Genomic DNA, 18,655 nt, shown 5'->3' on the forward strand with positions numbered 1-18,655 from the left:
GGTCTTTTCCTTAAATTTTTACATATCAAGCACATCAGTCAACTTATGTGCATGAGCTCAGTTTGTTTATCTCCTTTCTAAACAGTCACAAAATTATATCCGGCTTCAGATGCCTTTAGACCTGAATCCCTGTTGACAGGGAAGGAAGTAGCAATGTGAGCTGTAAAACTTGCCCTGGATGATGTGTGGAAAGGGGAAAGCTTCTTGACTTTTCAAGAAAGCAAATGTGGAAAGCTGTGGTACCCAGCAAGAAGAGAAAAGGCATTTCCCTCACCTTCTATTTGGCTATTTAATTTCATCTCTGCATGTTTTGTTCTTCTCTTGAAACTGTAATACTTTTGTGTGGTCATTTCTTCCCCCCTCATCATCTTGTTCTCTTCCCTTCCTGGTATGGACCTTTTCTGGTCCCACTGGCAAGACAGAGCACAGTGGCTGGTTTCCCTCCACATGGTGGTGTTGTAGGAGAGCTCTCTGGGTACACATGGTTGTGACGTAACACTTCTGTGCAATTTTTTCCCCAGAATCTCCATAAATAGCTCCCTGCCATTCAGTGAGTTCTAGAATTGTTCTTGATAGCTGAAAAAGGTGGTATGTGCTGGCCAGGAGGCTGTTGTGAATGTGGGGGTACGTATGTGCTTAGACAGTCACCTGTGTATTTTTATGCCTGACTTGTCTGATGATTGCTTCACGTACTAAGATTGTAGCATCTACAGCGAAGTGGAGGGGGGGAAAACTCGGAGAAATCTTGACTTGGAGAGTAGCTGCTCTTCCAGAAGTACTCACAAGGACTGGTTCTAAAAATGTCTGTTCCTGGCCTTTGGAATGAAGGGTTACTCTGGTGTCGAGGGTTAAGATTGCGGGGTGACAATAAAACCCTGGCAGATGTATTGTTAACCCCCTCTCCCCCCGACACACTTCCCCCTCCCTCTTCCCCCTTTTCACTAAGGAGAGGCGATTGGGAGGAAAAGAAGCACAGGGTGAAGAGAGTTGGAAAAAATTAAAGATGTTTTACTAATGCTACTAATAAGAATAGAGAAAATAATACAAAATATACAAAACCAATCTTGAAAGTCTCAGCAACTGCAGAGGCGGCAACCAAAGTCCTGGATTAGACTCTGCAGCCAATTGGAGCTGGATTCAGTCTCTCACTAGGCCTCAGTTCACAGGGACGACTAGCAAGGTCCTCTCCTAATGTCGGCCATAAGCAGAAGGGAAAAGGCAAAAAAGGGAAAAGCCCACGAGATCCTCGTGATCTCCCACTTTTATATGAAGTATTCACGTGAATGGAATGTTATACACAGTTGGTCAGTTTCTTGGTCTCTTGTTTCTCGTCGCCCCTCTCGTGAGATGTCCATCCGTGCTTATCAATAAGTTTGCATTCCATTGCTAGGTTTACCAAAACATGTGTCTGGTGCTCCAGGAAAATGCAGTTAATATGAAGGCTTTAGCTGACAGGCAAATTCACTAAAAGAGAAACTTGTTTTTAGCAAAACCAGGAGATCTGGGAAAGGGAGTTTCTGCAGAAATTGTTCAAAATTCTATGTATATACACTATGATTTTTGGTTTTTTTTATTGAAGCTCTCACTTCTGTATAGAGAGAGAAGGTGGTGAATATCCAGTGGCAGTTATTGTGCATTGGGAATGACCATGAGGCATAGTCCTTTAGATGGAGGCAATAGGTGTTGCCATTACACAGAGATGGATAAATATTTGTATGCACTCCTCTGTCACAACTGTGTACTGAACAGACAGTGAATCAGGATCTTTGATACCCTCAAGGCAGGAAAGTCTTATTTCTCAAAAGCTTTTTCTGGGGTGGTACCTCTAAACTTCTCTGTATGTTAAATTAATGGCTGATGAAAAGTGAATTAACATGAGGGACTTAGCTTTCTTTTCTCCTTTGTAAGTATGTTTATAATGAAGTCTTTTATCACCTGACTTGTGTTTTTTTTTTTCTTTTCTGCTTGACTACAGCACAATGCCAGTTGTCAGGAGCGTGACTGGGGGCTAGAAGTATCTTTCAAACCTACTCGTGTCTAGTGTGAACCTCTTTTAAGCTATTAACTGAAGTGAAATGTCCTTTCAGAGATGAAAAAGGGAGTTTTGTATATGGAGGAGGCAACAAATCCGGTCAGCCCCTACCTGGGTCCAAGGGTGCCGAGTCTCCCAATTCTTTTCTGGATCAGGAGAGTCGAAGGCGAAGGTTTACTATTGCTGATTCGGATCGGTTGCCTGGGTATCCCACGGAAGCAAATATCGTATCAGCCAAGATGAGGGAAAAAACACAGTCTTATGGTGAGTTAATTCCTATTTCATTGCTGCTGTTATGACAAACACTTTGGTCAGTTTGGAATAATTTGTTAGAAAAGTGCTTGTTGGACTTAATGGATATTATGGGTAGTTTGTAAAAACTGTGAATATAATTCTATATCTGAAATAATTTCACTTAAATGCTGTTATTTCTTCAGTAAATGTTGTTCAGCTGGGCTCTGCTGCCATGTTTGGTCATTTCCTTGCATGTCTTGGTTATAGCTTTAGGTCATTATGTCCACCGCTGCTGTAAATGAGCAAGAGTGTGACTGTTCGATTTTGACACATTGCTTTCTTATATTTCACCAGTGGAAGCAGTTAGAACTGTTTTTTTTTTTTCTGAAATTTTAACTGCTTATTGCTGTACCTCTCCTTTTGTGTAACTGAGAAAAATATCAAGCTAAAAATCGGTCTCCTAAACTTAATGTAATTCCTCATAACCTTCTCTATTGCCTTTAGGAAAACCCCGTCCTTTGTCAATGCCTGCTGATGGAAGCTGGATAGGAGCTGCAGAACCCTTCTCTAGGCCACGAGCATCAGGGAGAAAAGGCAAGGTTCTAGGTCTTGTCCCTCTTTCTCTTCCCTTCCTCTCCAAAATTTAATTGGTGTGAAGAGGATGTGCCTGAATTAGGAATGAAGAATAAATATTTTTGTGATGCTGAACTGATCCAAGGTGATCATTGTTGGTTGTAGCAGGAATGCCAGATGGTAGTTGTGAAATTTGTGAGGCTGTTCAGTGGTAGGGCTCCAATTTTGTTGTTCAGTCCTAGAATTCTTGTGAGTATTAAAAGTAGGGCAGATCTGTACTTGACTCTTACAGTACAGGTTTACTATTTTGCTCTTACACACCAATACTTCCCTTTCTTAAGCATTTAGTATTGATCATAAAACTTCTTTTTTGGACATCTGTTTGTTTAGCTCACTGTGGTAGGCTATTGTAGAAGCAAGCTTGTTCTCAAAAGCAAATGTAGGGCCTTTTAGGAGTTGCTTTTTTTGTGAATGCTGTTAGAAAACAATATACAATGTATTTCAAAAAGATGGATGCAATTTGCGCTGCACTGCAATTACAGATTAGGTCCATCTTTTTGAAACACCCCTTATTCTGCGGATATCACAGAATGGGAGAAAGACACAAGCTGATAATGTTGGGTGTTAAGTTAGGTGGTTTTTTTTTTTCTTCCCTCACTGAGCTTCTCTTCTCCCCTTTTGCATCTGAAAGACTCCGAGTCCTGTTAAAGTGAAAAATAGGAAAGGATGACTCTCTAGTTTATTCTTGAAATCAGTTCTGAAAGCTGATAGGAAAATATAAGATCAATTCTATAGGCAAATATAGAAGCTGATAACAAGAAACAGCAACCTGGAGGGATATCAGAAACAGGCTAAGTAACAAGTCTAACAGAATGATCACCAGGTGGCAGGGCTGTTTTTTGCATGCATGTTTTTTTGTTTGGTTTTGTGTTGACTTTTTTAACACTTGAAATGTACTTAAGTGCTGCAGGCTTGTGTGTAAGCTGTTTTGGGTCAGAACAAAGACCTGCCTAGCCCAGTATGATGGACATCTCTAGCAGCAGCCATGACTATGTGTCTAGGTAGGAGTAAAACCAGAGAAAGTACCACAAATTGATAATCAAAACCAGGGAAGTGCTTACATTTTTAGCTGCAAAAATTAATTTCTGTTGTCCAATGTAATATTTGTAGCTTTTAAGTTAGTCTTGAGTTATATTCAGCTAAATGCAGATTCAATTCTGGTCTATGAGCATCTTGAATGACACATGTTATGAGAAGGATTTGCATGAAGGTCATCTGTACTAGCAGTTTTGATGCATGTGGATCTGGAATTTAACAGTCAAACAATATCTGTGTGTGAATTTCTTTTGTTGTTCTGTGTGTTGCTTAAAAAAACATTAAAGACGCAGAAAGCCATAGATCTGTCGACAACTGTTTATGTCCATGTGTGTTTTGAAAGGTACCAAAATCTGGGTAATTTGAAATATAACCAGAAATTTTTAATTAAAAATAGAAAATGTTAAAGGAGGGTTTTGTAGTCAGCAATAATTTTGCTTTTTTTCCTCTTGTTCACACAGGTGAAGAAGTCCTCTGCAGGTACTTCAGTAATGAAAGGATACCCCCAGTCATTGAAGAAAACCCCACCACACAACACCCCCTCTCAAGACCAGTGTCTGACAAGCACTTAGTGAGGGGAACGGATTATATTCGAGGCAGCAGGTGTTTTATGAATACAGACCTCCACAACAGTGCAACAATTCCTTTTCAAGAGGAGGGTGCTAAAAAATCCTCTGTTACATCGTCCACAAAATCTTCTTCTGCAGAGCCCTCGCTGCTGGTCAGCTGGATCACGAGACTGAAATTGTTGACTCATTGACTGTTGTTCACAGGACTGTTACCAAGTGCCTTTGCTCATCGGTCAGACTTCTCTACTTTTCAGCTTAACGGATGCATAGTGACTAATGCAGTGTTCTTTTTCCTGGAGAATCTCACACTTTTGCCTTTTTGTTTGTGATTTTTTTTTTTCTTTTTTGATGGATCAGAGGGTTTTATGGCACAAGGAGGGAGGAAAGATAAAGGTTAAGTTTCGCTTCCTGGCCAAAAGCTGAGGGCATTTATTACCCTGGAAACGAGGAAAATTTCAGTGATATAGAGGCCACACGTGACCTGAAATACACAAAATGACTCAGAGGAAATCATTATGTTACTGTAAAGGGGCACTTCATTTGTCTGAATGCTCAGAGGCTGGTGCGACTGACGGGTGTCAGAGTACGTAGAGTTCAGCAAAAGTTGTGCTGCTCTCCTGACCAGGAAAGGTAAGCAGGGAAAAGGCAGTTTCATGCTAATTAGTGAAGCTGTTGCAAGTGCTGCATGAGATCAAGCTTGTGAGAAAGAAGTACTAGCATTGCCATTCTTTCTCTGATATCCACAGATCTTAGGAAGCCTTAGGAAGAGAGTTCTCTTACTCAGAGATCTTAATAAGTTGGACCAATTTAATTATAAATCAATCCATTTTATTGAAATCACAGTACCAATACAGAGCGCTGAACAGCTGTGGTGTTCATCCATAAAGAAATATGGATTGCTACAACATGCCAAGGAGATGCATCTGTAGAGGTGGTAAAAGAATATATATTTTTCCTTAATTGTTTAAGAATGATTTGCTGTTAACCAAAGTAGGCTGTTAAAGACAGTCCTGTTGGACTAATGAGAATTTTGACAGTGGTTCAGTTTTTGAATGATGTATTGTTTTTATGAGAAAAATGTGCTATGATACATTACAATTGTAAGACGTCTTGCTATTTTCTATATAGCTCAAATTTGTCCACCTCCAGAATTTTAAAGTAGCATTGGGTATTTTGGGAGGAAAATAAAACTTGTTTAACAAAAGAGGAGGATATTAAAGAGGTATTGTTTAAACCTGAATGTACATAAGATTGTTAGTATGCAAACAGTTGTGTTTAAAGTAATTTAAATGTTAAATATAGTTGTATATATTTTTTTCACTTAAACAGATATAGTTTGTACCTTCCTGTCTGCAGTACTTGGCACAGATTAGTCAAATGCAAAGACAAAGCAAGTCTTTTACTCCTCACTAATTGTAAGACTAACTATTTTTGTATAAGATGCATTGCCAACAGTGTTTAGGCCTTTGGTCTTGCTGAAGAAAAGAAGAATTTCTATTTAATAATCGGTGGAGAAAGAGGGAAGTTAAATGTCCATTAGCATTTTGGATGGGGGAGGAATTGTATGTGGTAACATCAGTGTTAAAACCATACTATGATTCTGTCTTGTGAAAGTGTGACCATTCTGCTGCAACAAGTTAGTGAAGTTGTGCTACAACCCTGCAGAGACACAGGGTGTTAAATTCAGTTTTCAATTAATTATGTTTGATTCTGACTCACTGGTGATTTAGGTGGGGGCTGGTTTGGACTTTTTTGATCAATGCAGAATATAATTTGCCTGTCTTGTGTCACTCTTCTCTACCCTGCAAAGACAGTAGCCTGTAGTAGAGATGTGGCCAAACACAGCTGCAGTGCAATTGAATCCTCCATGAGTTCAGTCCTGCCTCTGAGGAAAGGGCTGAAATTGTCATGTTGCATGCAGTGTTGTAGTGTATAGTCCAGCCCCAAATTGACTGAACTGTTTTAATTTAATGTACTTCCATAACTTTTATTTAAAGTCAGAGATGTTGTCTTAACAAGGCTTTATAATAGAATTTTTGCTTATCTTTAATGTACTGTTTTCCATGGTTTAAAAAGTGAATGGTGGGGACGCACTTTGGTTTATGCATTCATGCATATTGATGTGGAAGATCTATAGGTGCACTCGGTTTCTTTGAGTTGTACCCAGGCACATTTTTAAGACACTGAAAAGTTTTCTCACTTCATTTGGCTAGCTTCTCTTGCAGTTTGATCTATGAGTAGTGAAATAAGTTTGCCCTAATTTAACAAGTAGATTGAAACCACTGCAGCTATGAAGAAAGAGGAATTTATAAGCATTTAGGCAGTGACACTTTCAAAATTGGTCTTGTTGCCAAAACACAAGCTAATTCTCCCTTCACCACTGAAAAACACCCCTTCAAACCAACAACAAAACAAACCCAACCAACTAATGTCCTTTCAAGTTCATCCTCTCCATGTTCCAGTGTCCTAACCATGCGGAATTAAGGTACTGAATTTGACCGTTTGTCAGTCAATCATAAGGATATCCAACAGTTGATTGTCCAGGGAGAGAGTTGCCTGGCTCTTATGAACAGGGGAAACATAGGTTCTTTTCTGGAAATCAACAGAAGTGGTATTGTAGTTTCTCAGAATCACAGAATGGTTGAGGTTGGAAGGGACCTCTGGAGATCATGTTGTCCAAGCCACTGCTCAGGCAGGCCCACCTAGAGGTGGTTGTCCAGCATCACATCTAGACAGCTTTTGTGTATCTCCAAGAATGGAGGCTCTGCAACCTCCCTGGGCAACATCTGCCAGTGTTTGGTCACCCTGACAGTAAAAAAAAGTGTTTTTCACTTTTCAGAAGGAATCTCCTGTGTTTCAGTTTGTGCCTCTCACCTCTGGTCCTGTCACTGGGCAACACTGAAAGGAGCCTGGCTCCTTCATCTTTGCTTTCTCCCTTCAGGTATTTATACACATTGATAAGATCCCCCTGAGCCTTCTGTTCTCCAGGCTGAACAGACCCAGCTTTCTCAGCCTCTCCTCACAGGAGAGGTGCGCCAGTCCTTTCATCATCTGGATGTCCCTTTTTTGAATTCTCTCCATATCTCTCTCATACTGGTGAGCCCGGAACTGGACACAGTACCCTAGATGTGGCCCCATGTGTGCTGAGTAGAGGGAAAGGATGGCCTTTCTCAATCTGCTGGCAATACTTTGTTTAATGGAGTTAAGTTTCCATTGTAAATTAGCAAGACCATTGAAAACAGTCATGCATGGTTTCTCGATCAAGAAGGCAAATAATGTTGGGGTTTTTTTCCCCCTTGTGCTTTATCCATCATTGTTGATGGACTTTTGGCCATCGGAGTGTATGTATGCAGAATAAACGTAGCAGAACACGATATGCCTGTTTTTGTTGCAAAAGCCATATCCTTACTGCTGTCAACTTACCATGTACTCTGGTATACTACCTTGGCTTCTTGATATTCTTGTCTGCAAGTACTGCTTACTGCTCACTATGCTGCAAACCTTTTTATTTAATATATGGCATGCAGGAGTTTCTCTGGGAAGCTGGCATTTTATTTCTCTCAGTGGAGGTTTTTGTTATTTTTTTTTTTCTCCTTTTTCTCCTCTTCTTTCTCTGATTATCAGATAGAAAAGCTTCAATAGCTGTTCTGAGAAGTAATTAATAGGCTATTTTAGATTGTGGCATGGATTGTAGATATTGGACACAAGTACCCTTCCTCCTCCCCTCTACCTCTCGACTTTTTAATGTGGTGACTTCAATTAGAGGAACAGGCAGTTTAACACACTGAATTAAAATGTGGCCATATCTCAGGTTTTTGAAACGTGAGGAGGCAAGTGCAGTGGAAAGACTTATGGGAGCAGACTCTGCTATTTCTATTATTCCTAAACCAGAAGTTTACAACTTTCTATGCTGGATTACCAAAAAGCAAACGTATCAAGAAAACTTAAGTACAATAAAATAGGTATCTGTAACTTTAAGCACTTGGTAAGGTGAATTAAACACAAGACCCTGTTTTCCTTTGCCTGTATAGCTTTCTGATATATGTAACTTGAGTTTCTTCCAAACATCTGCATCTTTTTAAACACCTGGTCTGATCTTGCTACACCAGGGTAGCTGTTAATGTATTGGCTGCAAGATTCTCCTCTAATGGAAATTTTGTCAACTGTTGTTGGGCTTTATCATTCACTCTAGAAATCTTGATTCAAAGTGGAAGTGAGTTTTAATAGACCCATTTTGTCATTTGTCCTAAAAGAAATGAAGAAGTTGAAGAGAATATCTGTGGGAAACATGCACTTAAATTATGTCAACTTCAAGGGGAAGTAACAGTCCCCTCCTTTCCTACGTGGAGAGGGGAGGAGGTCTGAAGAACTCAGGAAAGACTAGAGGTCCATAGCTACCTGCAGCTCTGGTATTTCAAGGGAAAATTGTTGTTCCCTAGCCCCTCCTCTGATCAATATTAATCAATATGGCCACCACCAGCAGAAGGAACCTCTCTTAGCTCTTCAAGGACTTTCTGTCAGCTGCTTTGCCTATGAGTACATCACATCCAAGCTGCTCTGTTCCATCCCGTGGAGCCTTTTACGATGTGGAGTAGTTGTATGTGACTGAGAGGTGACCACTAGGCAAGGGTGTTTCTGGGCTCAGGTATGCACAATGTCAAAATCATTTCTTCACCAAAGGAGGAAGCATGTTGCTTTTATTGCCTTTTCTTTATATTTGTCACAAAATGTTAATAATACTAGAAAGATCTTTCCCAGAGAACTGAAGGAGTAGATGGGGGAAACAGGCTATGAACAGGGGGTGGGCTTGGTGTTGCATAGAGAGCAAGTGTGCAGTTGCCAGTGGATGATAATGCAATTGGTTGAATATGCTGCTGCAGGTGTGTAGGGACAGCTAATAAAGTCCTATATTTTGTTTCAAAGAAATGTTGAAGTTCCTCACTGCATGAACACCAAATGAGGGGGAAAACAGAAGTACAAGCGTAGGAAGAGAAATAAAGTGATGTTGCAAGGAACTGGTAGAAAGCAGATCTGTAAGAGCAGCTGTTACACTGTTCTATGAAAAGCACTTGGACTTCACGTGATATGCTTCTCTATGTAACCTCTCTTCCCTGGGAAAGAATAGAGATTAAAACCCTCAGCTTTCTCTGTGTCTGTGCACAATATGCAATATTGGCCAGCTGATGTTTAGCAAATAGCAACATGGCACAGATCATTTTACTGCTATTGTTATCACTTGAGAGAAATGCTGCTGTTATTTTGGGAGAAAGGTTTAAAATGCAAGAAAAACCCATAGCAGTGCATGTCATAGTATTGCCAAGTGTGGTTATTTTTCTTCTTTACAGTAACTGCTCCTGTTATAAGTTCTAGTGTACAGAGAAGTGTTAAAAAGTCAACTTTTCCAGATCATTCCTTTTGCATGTTAATCTCATTCAGAGAGGGTGAAATCTGTCCTGTGTTTATGAAATAATTTCTCCTACCTGCCTCTTCTGCTCTTCCTCTTTGTACAATTTTAATTGAAAAGCAAGGGGAAACGTCTGAAAAGCCTGTACTCTCAAAAACTAGTGCACTTTCTTTGTCCAAGACGTTAAATTTGAAATATGTTGATAGCTTAACTTCTTGTTGTGTATAATGAATATGGAGGGTGCTCTTTAATTTGGGAGTTTTTTTTTAAAAAAAACCTGCAGATATAGGAATAAATCACAGGCAATATCTTTCTATCTCAACCTGAGAAAAATGTAGGTAACAAGTTAGAAGCTGCTATTATGTGGAAACTTGGCTCATCTCTTGGTATTGAAGGTATGTGTATCTGTTATATCAAAAACTGTGCCTAGGTTGACTTCCCTAATGAGTACAACATTTTTCCAGGTAACCTGTGGGTATAGTACTTTACAGTGCTCTGAATACACTGCCATGGTGGCAAAACAACACAGTTAATTGGAAAAGGATTGTAAAACACAAAAAAAGAAAAAAAAGAATATTTGGTACTCCTGAATATATGTATAGTACGGTTTTGGGGAACGTGCACCTCAGAAATGCCGAGCAAGCGTCTGTTTTAGTCTGTAGAGTATTTGCAAGCCAATACCCTGGGTGTTCCCTTACATAAGCATTGCAATATAATACTATTCTAGATGGTAAAGTACAAGAGGAAATACTATATAAAAATGAATACTAATGGCTTGTAGAGACAGAGTTCAGGGCAATTTTTCAAACAATGTGTTTCCTCTAATATTATGGATAATGAAATTAATCAGTTTGAATTCTGGATGACCAAAAGAGGTGGACATAGTACTGTGAGAATCATACTAATTTTGTACTAATTAATGAAATGATAACCTTTTCTTCCTCCTAAGCAGGGCTTGTTCTAAAAACAACACACTTCAGAAGCTGGGTGCTCGTTGACCAGAAAGAGGAGGGGAAAAAATATATCTAAACCTTAGCCAAACCAGGAAACAGATGGTGAAGACTGGCTTTACTGTTGGAGAGGATAAAGAATTTTCTTTTTGTAAAACTATTATTTTTATTGATCCAAGTCTTATGTCCTGTTCTTATTACATTGCCAACAGGCAATCTTCCCAACTTGCTCTATACCTGTGGTCACATCCTGAATAGACCAAGTTAAATGTCTCATCAGGCTTTAATCTGGACCTTGCTGATAAATTCAGCTCAAATATTTCCTGCAGGTTTTACTTCCTCTGGGGCTTTCCTGCGTTAATCAATCAGTCAATATTTGGAATCTCTTATGCATGATTTGGCAGCAAGATTTGCATGCATGCATTCTCTGAACTGCCATTGCCAGCAGTATTGGTATATTGGAGGAGGGTGAGTGCTGGCTTGTGCTTGTGGTTTCTGCACTTACCGACATATTCTACTGTACATCCTAGTGCATCACATCAGGGCGTGAGTTAGAAATGTTCATGCCCAATTGGAAAGAAGTGTTGCGTCTTTTGGAGTAAACTGATTTTTTCCTGCTATACAACTGAAGCTTCTTTCTTTTCTTTGGTCTGAGTTTTCCTTTGCACGTGCTGTGCTAATGGAGCATGTACTCTGGTCATCACATTGAAATGCTTTTGTCATCTTGCAAGCTGTAAGGTTTTATAATTGACAAGAGCTCTCAAGAAAGCCATCGACTTAAATTAAAATGTAGAAAGAGCATTCCAAAGGGACTCAGAGGAGCTGGGCTAAGCTTAATGTATGGGTCTGTGTTGTGTTGAACACTGTTTCAGCTGTGTAGCAGTAACTGCGTAGAAAACAACCCACATAAGTGCTACATGCCCATTTGTTTCTACTGCTACTTTTGTGTGGTGCTGGAATATGAAACAAGGGTAGTCACAGTACTTATATATAGTTCAATGCATGGCACTTGAGCTGTAAGATGCATGATAAAAGCGATCAAGAGCTGCTGTCAATATATAATTTTGCCAAATTCTACTGCCTACACTGCTGCTGCTCCATCAGTTTAAAATAGTAACCCCTCTTCATCCTGTCATCAGCACAGCGCAAACCTAGCTCTCTGGCAAGTAAGTAAGTACCAGATTTGCTGCCTTTTGTGGTAGTCAGTAACTGCTGGTGATATGGTGTCATTCCCACAGGGCCACATGCAGTGGTCTAAAAGCTTAGGTAGTTTGGGTTATTCTGGACTCAGTCCAGAAGTGGAAAGTCAGATTTAAAAAAAAGTTGATGGGCTAATATCACTTAAACTTGAGATTTTTTTAAATGCATACTAAGTATGAAACAGGCAGGAGTTGTCTGTTGCACATACTTTGCCAGTAGGAAAAAAAAAAAAAAAAGAGGATTACATATTTGGTGGAGGAAAAAAACCCAGACCTTTGGGTGTCCTCCAGTTCCTGCTAGTGGCTGAAATGTGTTTGTTTTAGCATGACATGGAATAGATATAAACATTCCTTTTTAAACCTCCCTGTGTGGCCACCTCAGTTTTTCAGGATGATGTAAGCCACTGACTTTACCCCTTAGAAGAATTAACCTAATATATTTTTTTGGGGAGAGAAGGCCAAGGTGATTCTTAGGTGATTATCTGATTTGTTAATTGAGTGTGCAGACAGAGGAATTAATCATGAAACAAATGCTGGACAGTGCCCTTTAACAGGGAGAATCCTTGGGGTTATTCTGTGATTGCATTTTGTTTGTTTCCTGGACCCTGTAGAGAATGAATGTTCACCATGCATGGTAGCAGTTTGGCAGCTAGGTGGTAGCCAAACAATCAGAGGACAACCAAGCCCTACTTACAATGCCACTTTCAGCAAAGTGGGTTAGTTGTGATGGTGTGATTTTTTGTTTGTTTGTTTTGTTTTGTTTTGTTTTATTTGTTTCCCTCCTCCCCTAAGTGTAGCCCTCCTTCAGTACAGCTGGGCCAGAATAGGAACTGTTGAAAGGTATCTGGGGCAAACTTGATGAGATCCTGATGAAACAGTGGGCTATGCTTGCTGCTGGCATTTGACTGCCACATGTTTCGATGTACTGTGGGAGTGCCTTTGCAGGTAATGAGCCTCAGACCCCCATGACTGTCACTTGGAGGCTTTTTTGCTTGGGAAATATTTACTGAGGGCAACAGAAAATGCCAGAGTCTAAACTAATATGTGTATTTAATGGCTTTTCCAAGTAATGGCATGTTTTGTGGACCTACTTAGTAACATGTTTCCCTTTACCATCCCCTATTAGCTGTTTATAGTGCAAAGGCTTCTAATGAAATCTTTGCATATTTTCAGTGAAAATATTAATAATACCAGGTAGTCACAAATGGTCCATGAAGTTTTATCTGTAAACTGTAAAAAAACCAAACAAATAAAAACACAGAAAAACCACCTTTTTTTCTACCTTATGAATAATAACTTAATGAATGATAATAATAAAGGTTTTCTTAAGCATAACACAGCTCTAGCTGAGACTGTGTACCCCGAGGCCACTGAATGTCCCACTGAACATGCAGAAGTTTTAATGTCTTCTGGCACAGATCTTGACTGTTTGTTTCTGGTGGGAAGTTGATGTGAGTTGCTATAGCTTGCTGTGTAGGATAAGAAAAAAAAACACTGATCTCCAAAATGAATTATTTCCCTTTCCCTCCTTCCTCTGTGACCTTCCCTTCCCTACGTTAAGGCTAAGGGACTTTCCAGGAATTTCTTGTACAAACAAACAGCTATAAAGCTTTTAATATTTATAGCATAAGCTAGTTTGTTTTGTTGTCCAAGATAACTTTGGCTAGAGCTTTCCAGTAAAAATAGCACTGCCGGCAAGACAGTATTTTCAAGCTCTCGACTCACGTAAGAATTCCTCTTTGTTTAGTAAGCTATTGGTTTAGACTCTGCTTTGAAGCTCCTTGGACCACCCCAAGCAGCCCTTGGCCCTTTAGCTGCAAACACATTGGCTTCTTATCACTGGAGGGAAAGAAAGGTCTGCTTTTTCCCCTGGGCCTGAGTTTTGTAACTCTGGATTCCCAGGGCCTGATGGAGAGATGGGCACAGACCCACCACACAGGCCTCCTGCCCTTCCCTGCCTGCCAGCGGCTAAAGCAGCAGTCCCTCTCTTCCTCCTACTCAGGTGCTGAGTGATGGGCCTCTGCCTCAGCTTTCAAAATACAAATTTTGAAAGTTTTTGGTTGCATATGAGAAAAGTAGTTGTTCAGGGTTGGGTTTTTTTGTTTGATTGTTTTTTTTTAGAAGTAATAAATTCAAAGACAGGAAGTACAATCATTTAGGATTGAGTACGTCAAGCTTTTTCCTAGTTGGAAGGCTTGCCAAGGGTGTTGCTGATGTGACTAGGAATTAACCCTTAATGTAGCAGGCCACTAGTGAGCTCTGTGGTCCCTTCTCCTACCACCATGCAGGCTGGTCTGTGGCTTTCTTTTTTTGAGAGATGGGCTGGACTTTTACTTAACAGCACCTGCACTGACAGCTTCTGGCTGTGCCATGGTGGAATTAGAGGATTTCTTCCCTCCTCCATTGTGGCTTTTTTATGAGCTGGGGACCAGGTGAGACTTGCTGCCCCTTAGCAGGGAGACAGGGGAGGTTGGTGTGGTATGGTGGGTCATACACCTGGTCAGCATCAGCTGTGTGGTGTCCTGTGGTGAATAACCTGCGCTTTATTGCTGTGGTTTGTCCCAATGAGCTATAGGTCAGAACTAGCTTATGCATATACTTGAGTAACAAACAAATCTGGGACTAGAAAAATAAAAACTAGGTTGAAAGGCTAATGTGATAAGATAAATGAGTTGTTGTACTTGGATTTGCAAAGTTTGTTTTCCTGTTGAAGTATGGGGATAGTTTGGAGGGATGATGTGTCCTATAACACAATGTTAACGCGCAGGTAATGTGACGAAGCCATTATTTAAGAAACGAAGATTTGGCGGAATATGAGCTCCTCATATGGCATGGGCATGATTGATCTAATGTTGTGCAGAAAGGCCTTTATTAAAACAAAGTGGGCAAGTAAGCTGGGGTGGTCTGGGGGACGCTGTGAAAGGAAGCACTAAGGCAGACACTTGGGGGGTGGAGGTTCACACATGACTGAGCCTGGCCACAAGAAATGCATTTGGCTTGCTGCTGACTGGAGTTTGCTGTTGTGCTTGGGATGGTATGGTTTCTGGATGGGGAATAAGGCCTCTAGAAGGATGTGTAAGAGGCTCAGGTTTCAGTATTGTGACTCATTTTCCCAGTAGTTGACCAAAGAGGGGGAGTGTGATGGGAATTAATGATGAGAAGTACTCCTGTTGTTGTCAAGAAATGGTGGGGAATGAAAAAACCATCACCACAAATTTGAAGTTCAGAAAACCTGAACCAATCCTGATAACTGAAGCACGTGGCATGTCACACAGCTCACTCCTGTAAACGTGGATTTTTTTTCATCTAGTTTCCAATGAAGTATTGGGCATGTTTTCAAAATATGGAAGATTTTGGACACCTTCTGATCTCACACAGTGCTTGCTGCTCACATAGGTAGATGTGATTGGAGACATCCTGAAAAGGGTGAGTGAGTCTGGCAGTGTTAACTCTGGGCAGGAGCTGCAAGGTGACAGTTGCACCAACCTGACTAGTTTGATACAGGCTCTTTGGGTTGGATGTGCATAACATGTCTACATTTTAAAATGAAGTGAAAAGTCAGCTATAAAAAACAAAAATAAAACAAAAGCTATTACAAGAAGAGATGTTGCCAGAACATGATTGTCTGGTTGCTTTTTGATTCTTTTGCCTATCTTGCACCCCTAAGACAAAATCCCATGTGATGCCCTAATGGAAAGAAACACACTAGGTGACCCCAAAGGCTTTCTTCTGTTGATCAAAGCACCAGGCCAGGCAAGATTTCTGTTATTTTCCTCTAGGTCTTGATTGACTTCCTGTGATGACTAGTCCATTCAATCTGTTGCTGCCTTCCCTCAACCTTAAGTGAGGTGGCCTGTGGTTGCATGAGTGCTGTGCTTGCACTTGGGCAACAGTTGTGTGTTCTTCTGGATGGCTGCAGTTTGACAGCCCTTGCTGAGCACCTTGGGCAGTTTCTGTGTTGTCACACTCATGCGCCTGCAGAAGGCCACGCTACGTTTGATGTGCTTGGGCTGCCTTTGTTCTCTAGGATAAGTAAGCATTTCTCCTGCAAAATAAACAGGACATGTCTGGCAAGAGGTTCTGTCCAAGGCAGAACTAGCTCTACTTATTATTTTTGCTTGTTGTATCAAATCTGTTTGGTTTATTAGAGACATTCCTGATTTATGGCTGCAAGAGTGGAGTGAAATGAAAGTAGGACCTTCTTGATTAAGAGGATTCAAGTGAACATTTGAGCAAATAGAAGAGGACAGGGAAACTGGCAAAGTAAAACCAGGCACTGATTCTTCATCTTTGATCAGTGCTAAAACAAAAATACCCCAAGTAAATGTGTCTGTGTTTGTGTGTGTGGTTTTTAAAACTTTTTTTTCTTCTCTTAGGCTACTGTCTGGAAATTTGTTATGTTATTCTTACACAAGTTTCTAGACAATGAGAATATCTTGAACTTTCAAAATATAGCTGCAGGTAACTGTGGGACACTTACAACCAAGCTGCTGCTTATTGTGCTCTTGTATGTGGGAGAGCAGACTGCTTGCAACATCAGGCTTTTCTGTTCCTTCCCAGACCTCCCACTCTAAAACCAATGCACATCACATCAGGTGGCTTTCAAAATGATGAGCTTTTCACTAGATCCTCTTTTCACTGCCCTGTTTGATGTAACTTTGTGAACAATACAGAATGGATTTTTAAATACTAGAGATACTGCAGTATAGAAGCACAAGTAGATGTAATTATGAGATTTGAGAACTAGATCTATTTTAAGTAACGCACACGCTGCTACATTTTAGAAGAGTTGTTCTTCTTCAAATATAAATTGTGTTGGTATATACTTAGACTATTAATTATGACTTTGATTCAGAAATGCACAAAGCACCATTCGTGTACCACTTCAGTGAAGTTCATGTGGAAAAACTGAATCATCCAAGCCATCTGTATGATGCACACTATTCAGTGGTTGTTCTCCTCAGCAGGCAGCTGGTGATCTCGCTTCCTGTATTTGTGGTGAGGGGGGAGAAAAGGAAGATGGGAACGAGTCTCCATGGTGGGGGAGCCCTCTTGGTTCATATGTACAAACTTAACAATTTTCCTGAGAGATCTTTAGATTTGTGGTAAGTTAAAACTATGTTCAGAGGATTGAAGAGGCAATATATATTACAAATAGGCTATAGTGTTTTTATTTTAAAGTAATAATGTTTTATCCTCTTTTCAGGCATGATTTGCATAGTAGAAATTGTGTTTCAGGCATTGCTTCATAGGGAGGGCACAGGAGTTGTGGTAGGGCTGGGTATTCTTCAGACTGGGTGGCTTCTGTGTCTTCTGCTCCTCTCTGAGAATCAGGAGGTGAACTGTGAGATTTAGTATGTCTCAGCCACCAGCCAGCAAATGGTAAGTTGACTTATCTCTTGTGCTGGCTATGTTGTGAATGGAATATTTAATTAATATGTTAATGTACCTAAGCTCAGTAGTAGTAAAGGGCTGTTTAATGCTGTAAAAACTACTAGCTAAGGAATGGGACACCCAGCTGATAGGGTTGGGGGAAGCAGTAGTTTTGCAGGCACTCCCACACACATCCTGCAACTGCAACATCTTTAGTTTTCCAAGTATAGGATGTATCTAGTTTTCTGTGGGATATTTTGTTTACATTGACATTGGCAAAGAAGATAACTGTTTTTTATGCTCTATCCCTTCATTACAGTCTGTCTTATTTATTTAGTTGATAACTTTTTTTTGGTAGCAAGAGGTATCTTACAGTTGTAACTTCTTGAGCATGCTGGGTTGGTGATGTAGTTGACCTTGAGACACTTTTGTACTAAACAGTAATATTATAGTAAAAAAATGCCTGAAGAGCAGCAGAATGGAAAAAGAAATGCAAAGAAGCTTTGCTCAGATCTTGTTTGTTCAGTGGCAAGCCGAAGCTGAAGAGAAGCACTACCAGCAGGCATTCAAATCTGCTTTTGATTCTATACCAAACTCTACAACTCTGTCTGTATGAATAATAATCTGCCTGGGAAATCATGGTAAGTTGCTTGTATTTCCAACCAACATAGAACAGAAAAGGGGTCAGGGCTGTGCTGAGGGGCCACTTCCATTCCTTTTGGTGACTGTCATTTAAGGGCTGGCATTGCCTGTCACATAACCTGAAAACCAGATAGTTCTAATGAGGGGACAACAGCCCTCTTATAGGACTCTTTGCTTAGAAAACATTGGCCTTTGAGGAAATACTAAATATAATGATGTTGCACAGTCTTAAGAAGAGGTGACTGAATGCTGTAACAAATGTGATAAAGATTTGTTTAAGAAATTTATATGACAGATTTGTATAGTTGTCCTATACAGTAGGCTTAAGTTACAGCATGGAGCTTCAAGTTTGGCAGAAAAACTGAAAGTCAGGGAAAGTTAAGCACTGGCTTAGGCTGGTGAAGGAGGTTGTGGAACCTCCATTATTTGGTGTATTTAAGAACAGGTTAGACAGCCTCTGTCAGATATAGTCCAAGTATAATTGATCCTGCTGGGAGGGACAGACTTAATGATCTCTTGATGTCTCTTTCCAACCTTATCTGCAGAGTTGTGAGTAGGCTGTGTATAATTGCATCCTGGTAGAG

At 40.3% G+C, this 18,655-nt stretch overlaps 1 protein-coding gene across 11 annotated transcripts in view; it reads left to right on the forward strand.

Moving 5' to 3' along the window:
- Window positions 1-7,877, forward strand: part of CNKSR3 (CNKSR family member 3) — a 60,623-nt gene extending 52,746 nt beyond the window's left edge. For 6 of the 11 annotated variants that reach the window (XM_065057342.1, XM_065057346.1, XM_065057343.1 and 3 more), the window contains 3 exons: window positions 2,088-2,296; window positions 2,771-2,872; window positions 4,396-7,877. In XM_065057342.1, the coding sequence (XP_064913414.1) occupies window positions 2,088-2,296; window positions 2,771-2,872; window positions 4,396-4,694 (610 nt within the window). In that variant the 3' untranslated portion in view covers window positions 4,695-7,877. The remainder of the gene's footprint in view (window positions 1-2,087; window positions 2,297-2,770; window positions 2,873-4,395) is intronic. The other 5 variants (XM_021294755.2, XM_005507658.3, XM_065057345.1 and 2 more) reach the window with 1 other exon arrangement.
- Window positions 7,878-18,655: the final 10,778 nt, after the last annotated feature.

The sequence above is a fragment of the Columba livia genome, chromosome 3, assembly GCF_036013475.1.
Source record: "Columba livia isolate bColLiv1 breed racing homer chromosome 3, bColLiv1.pat.W.v2, whole genome shotgun sequence".
Taxonomy (NCBI): Eukaryota; Metazoa; Chordata; class Aves; order Columbiformes; family Columbidae; genus Columba; species Columba livia.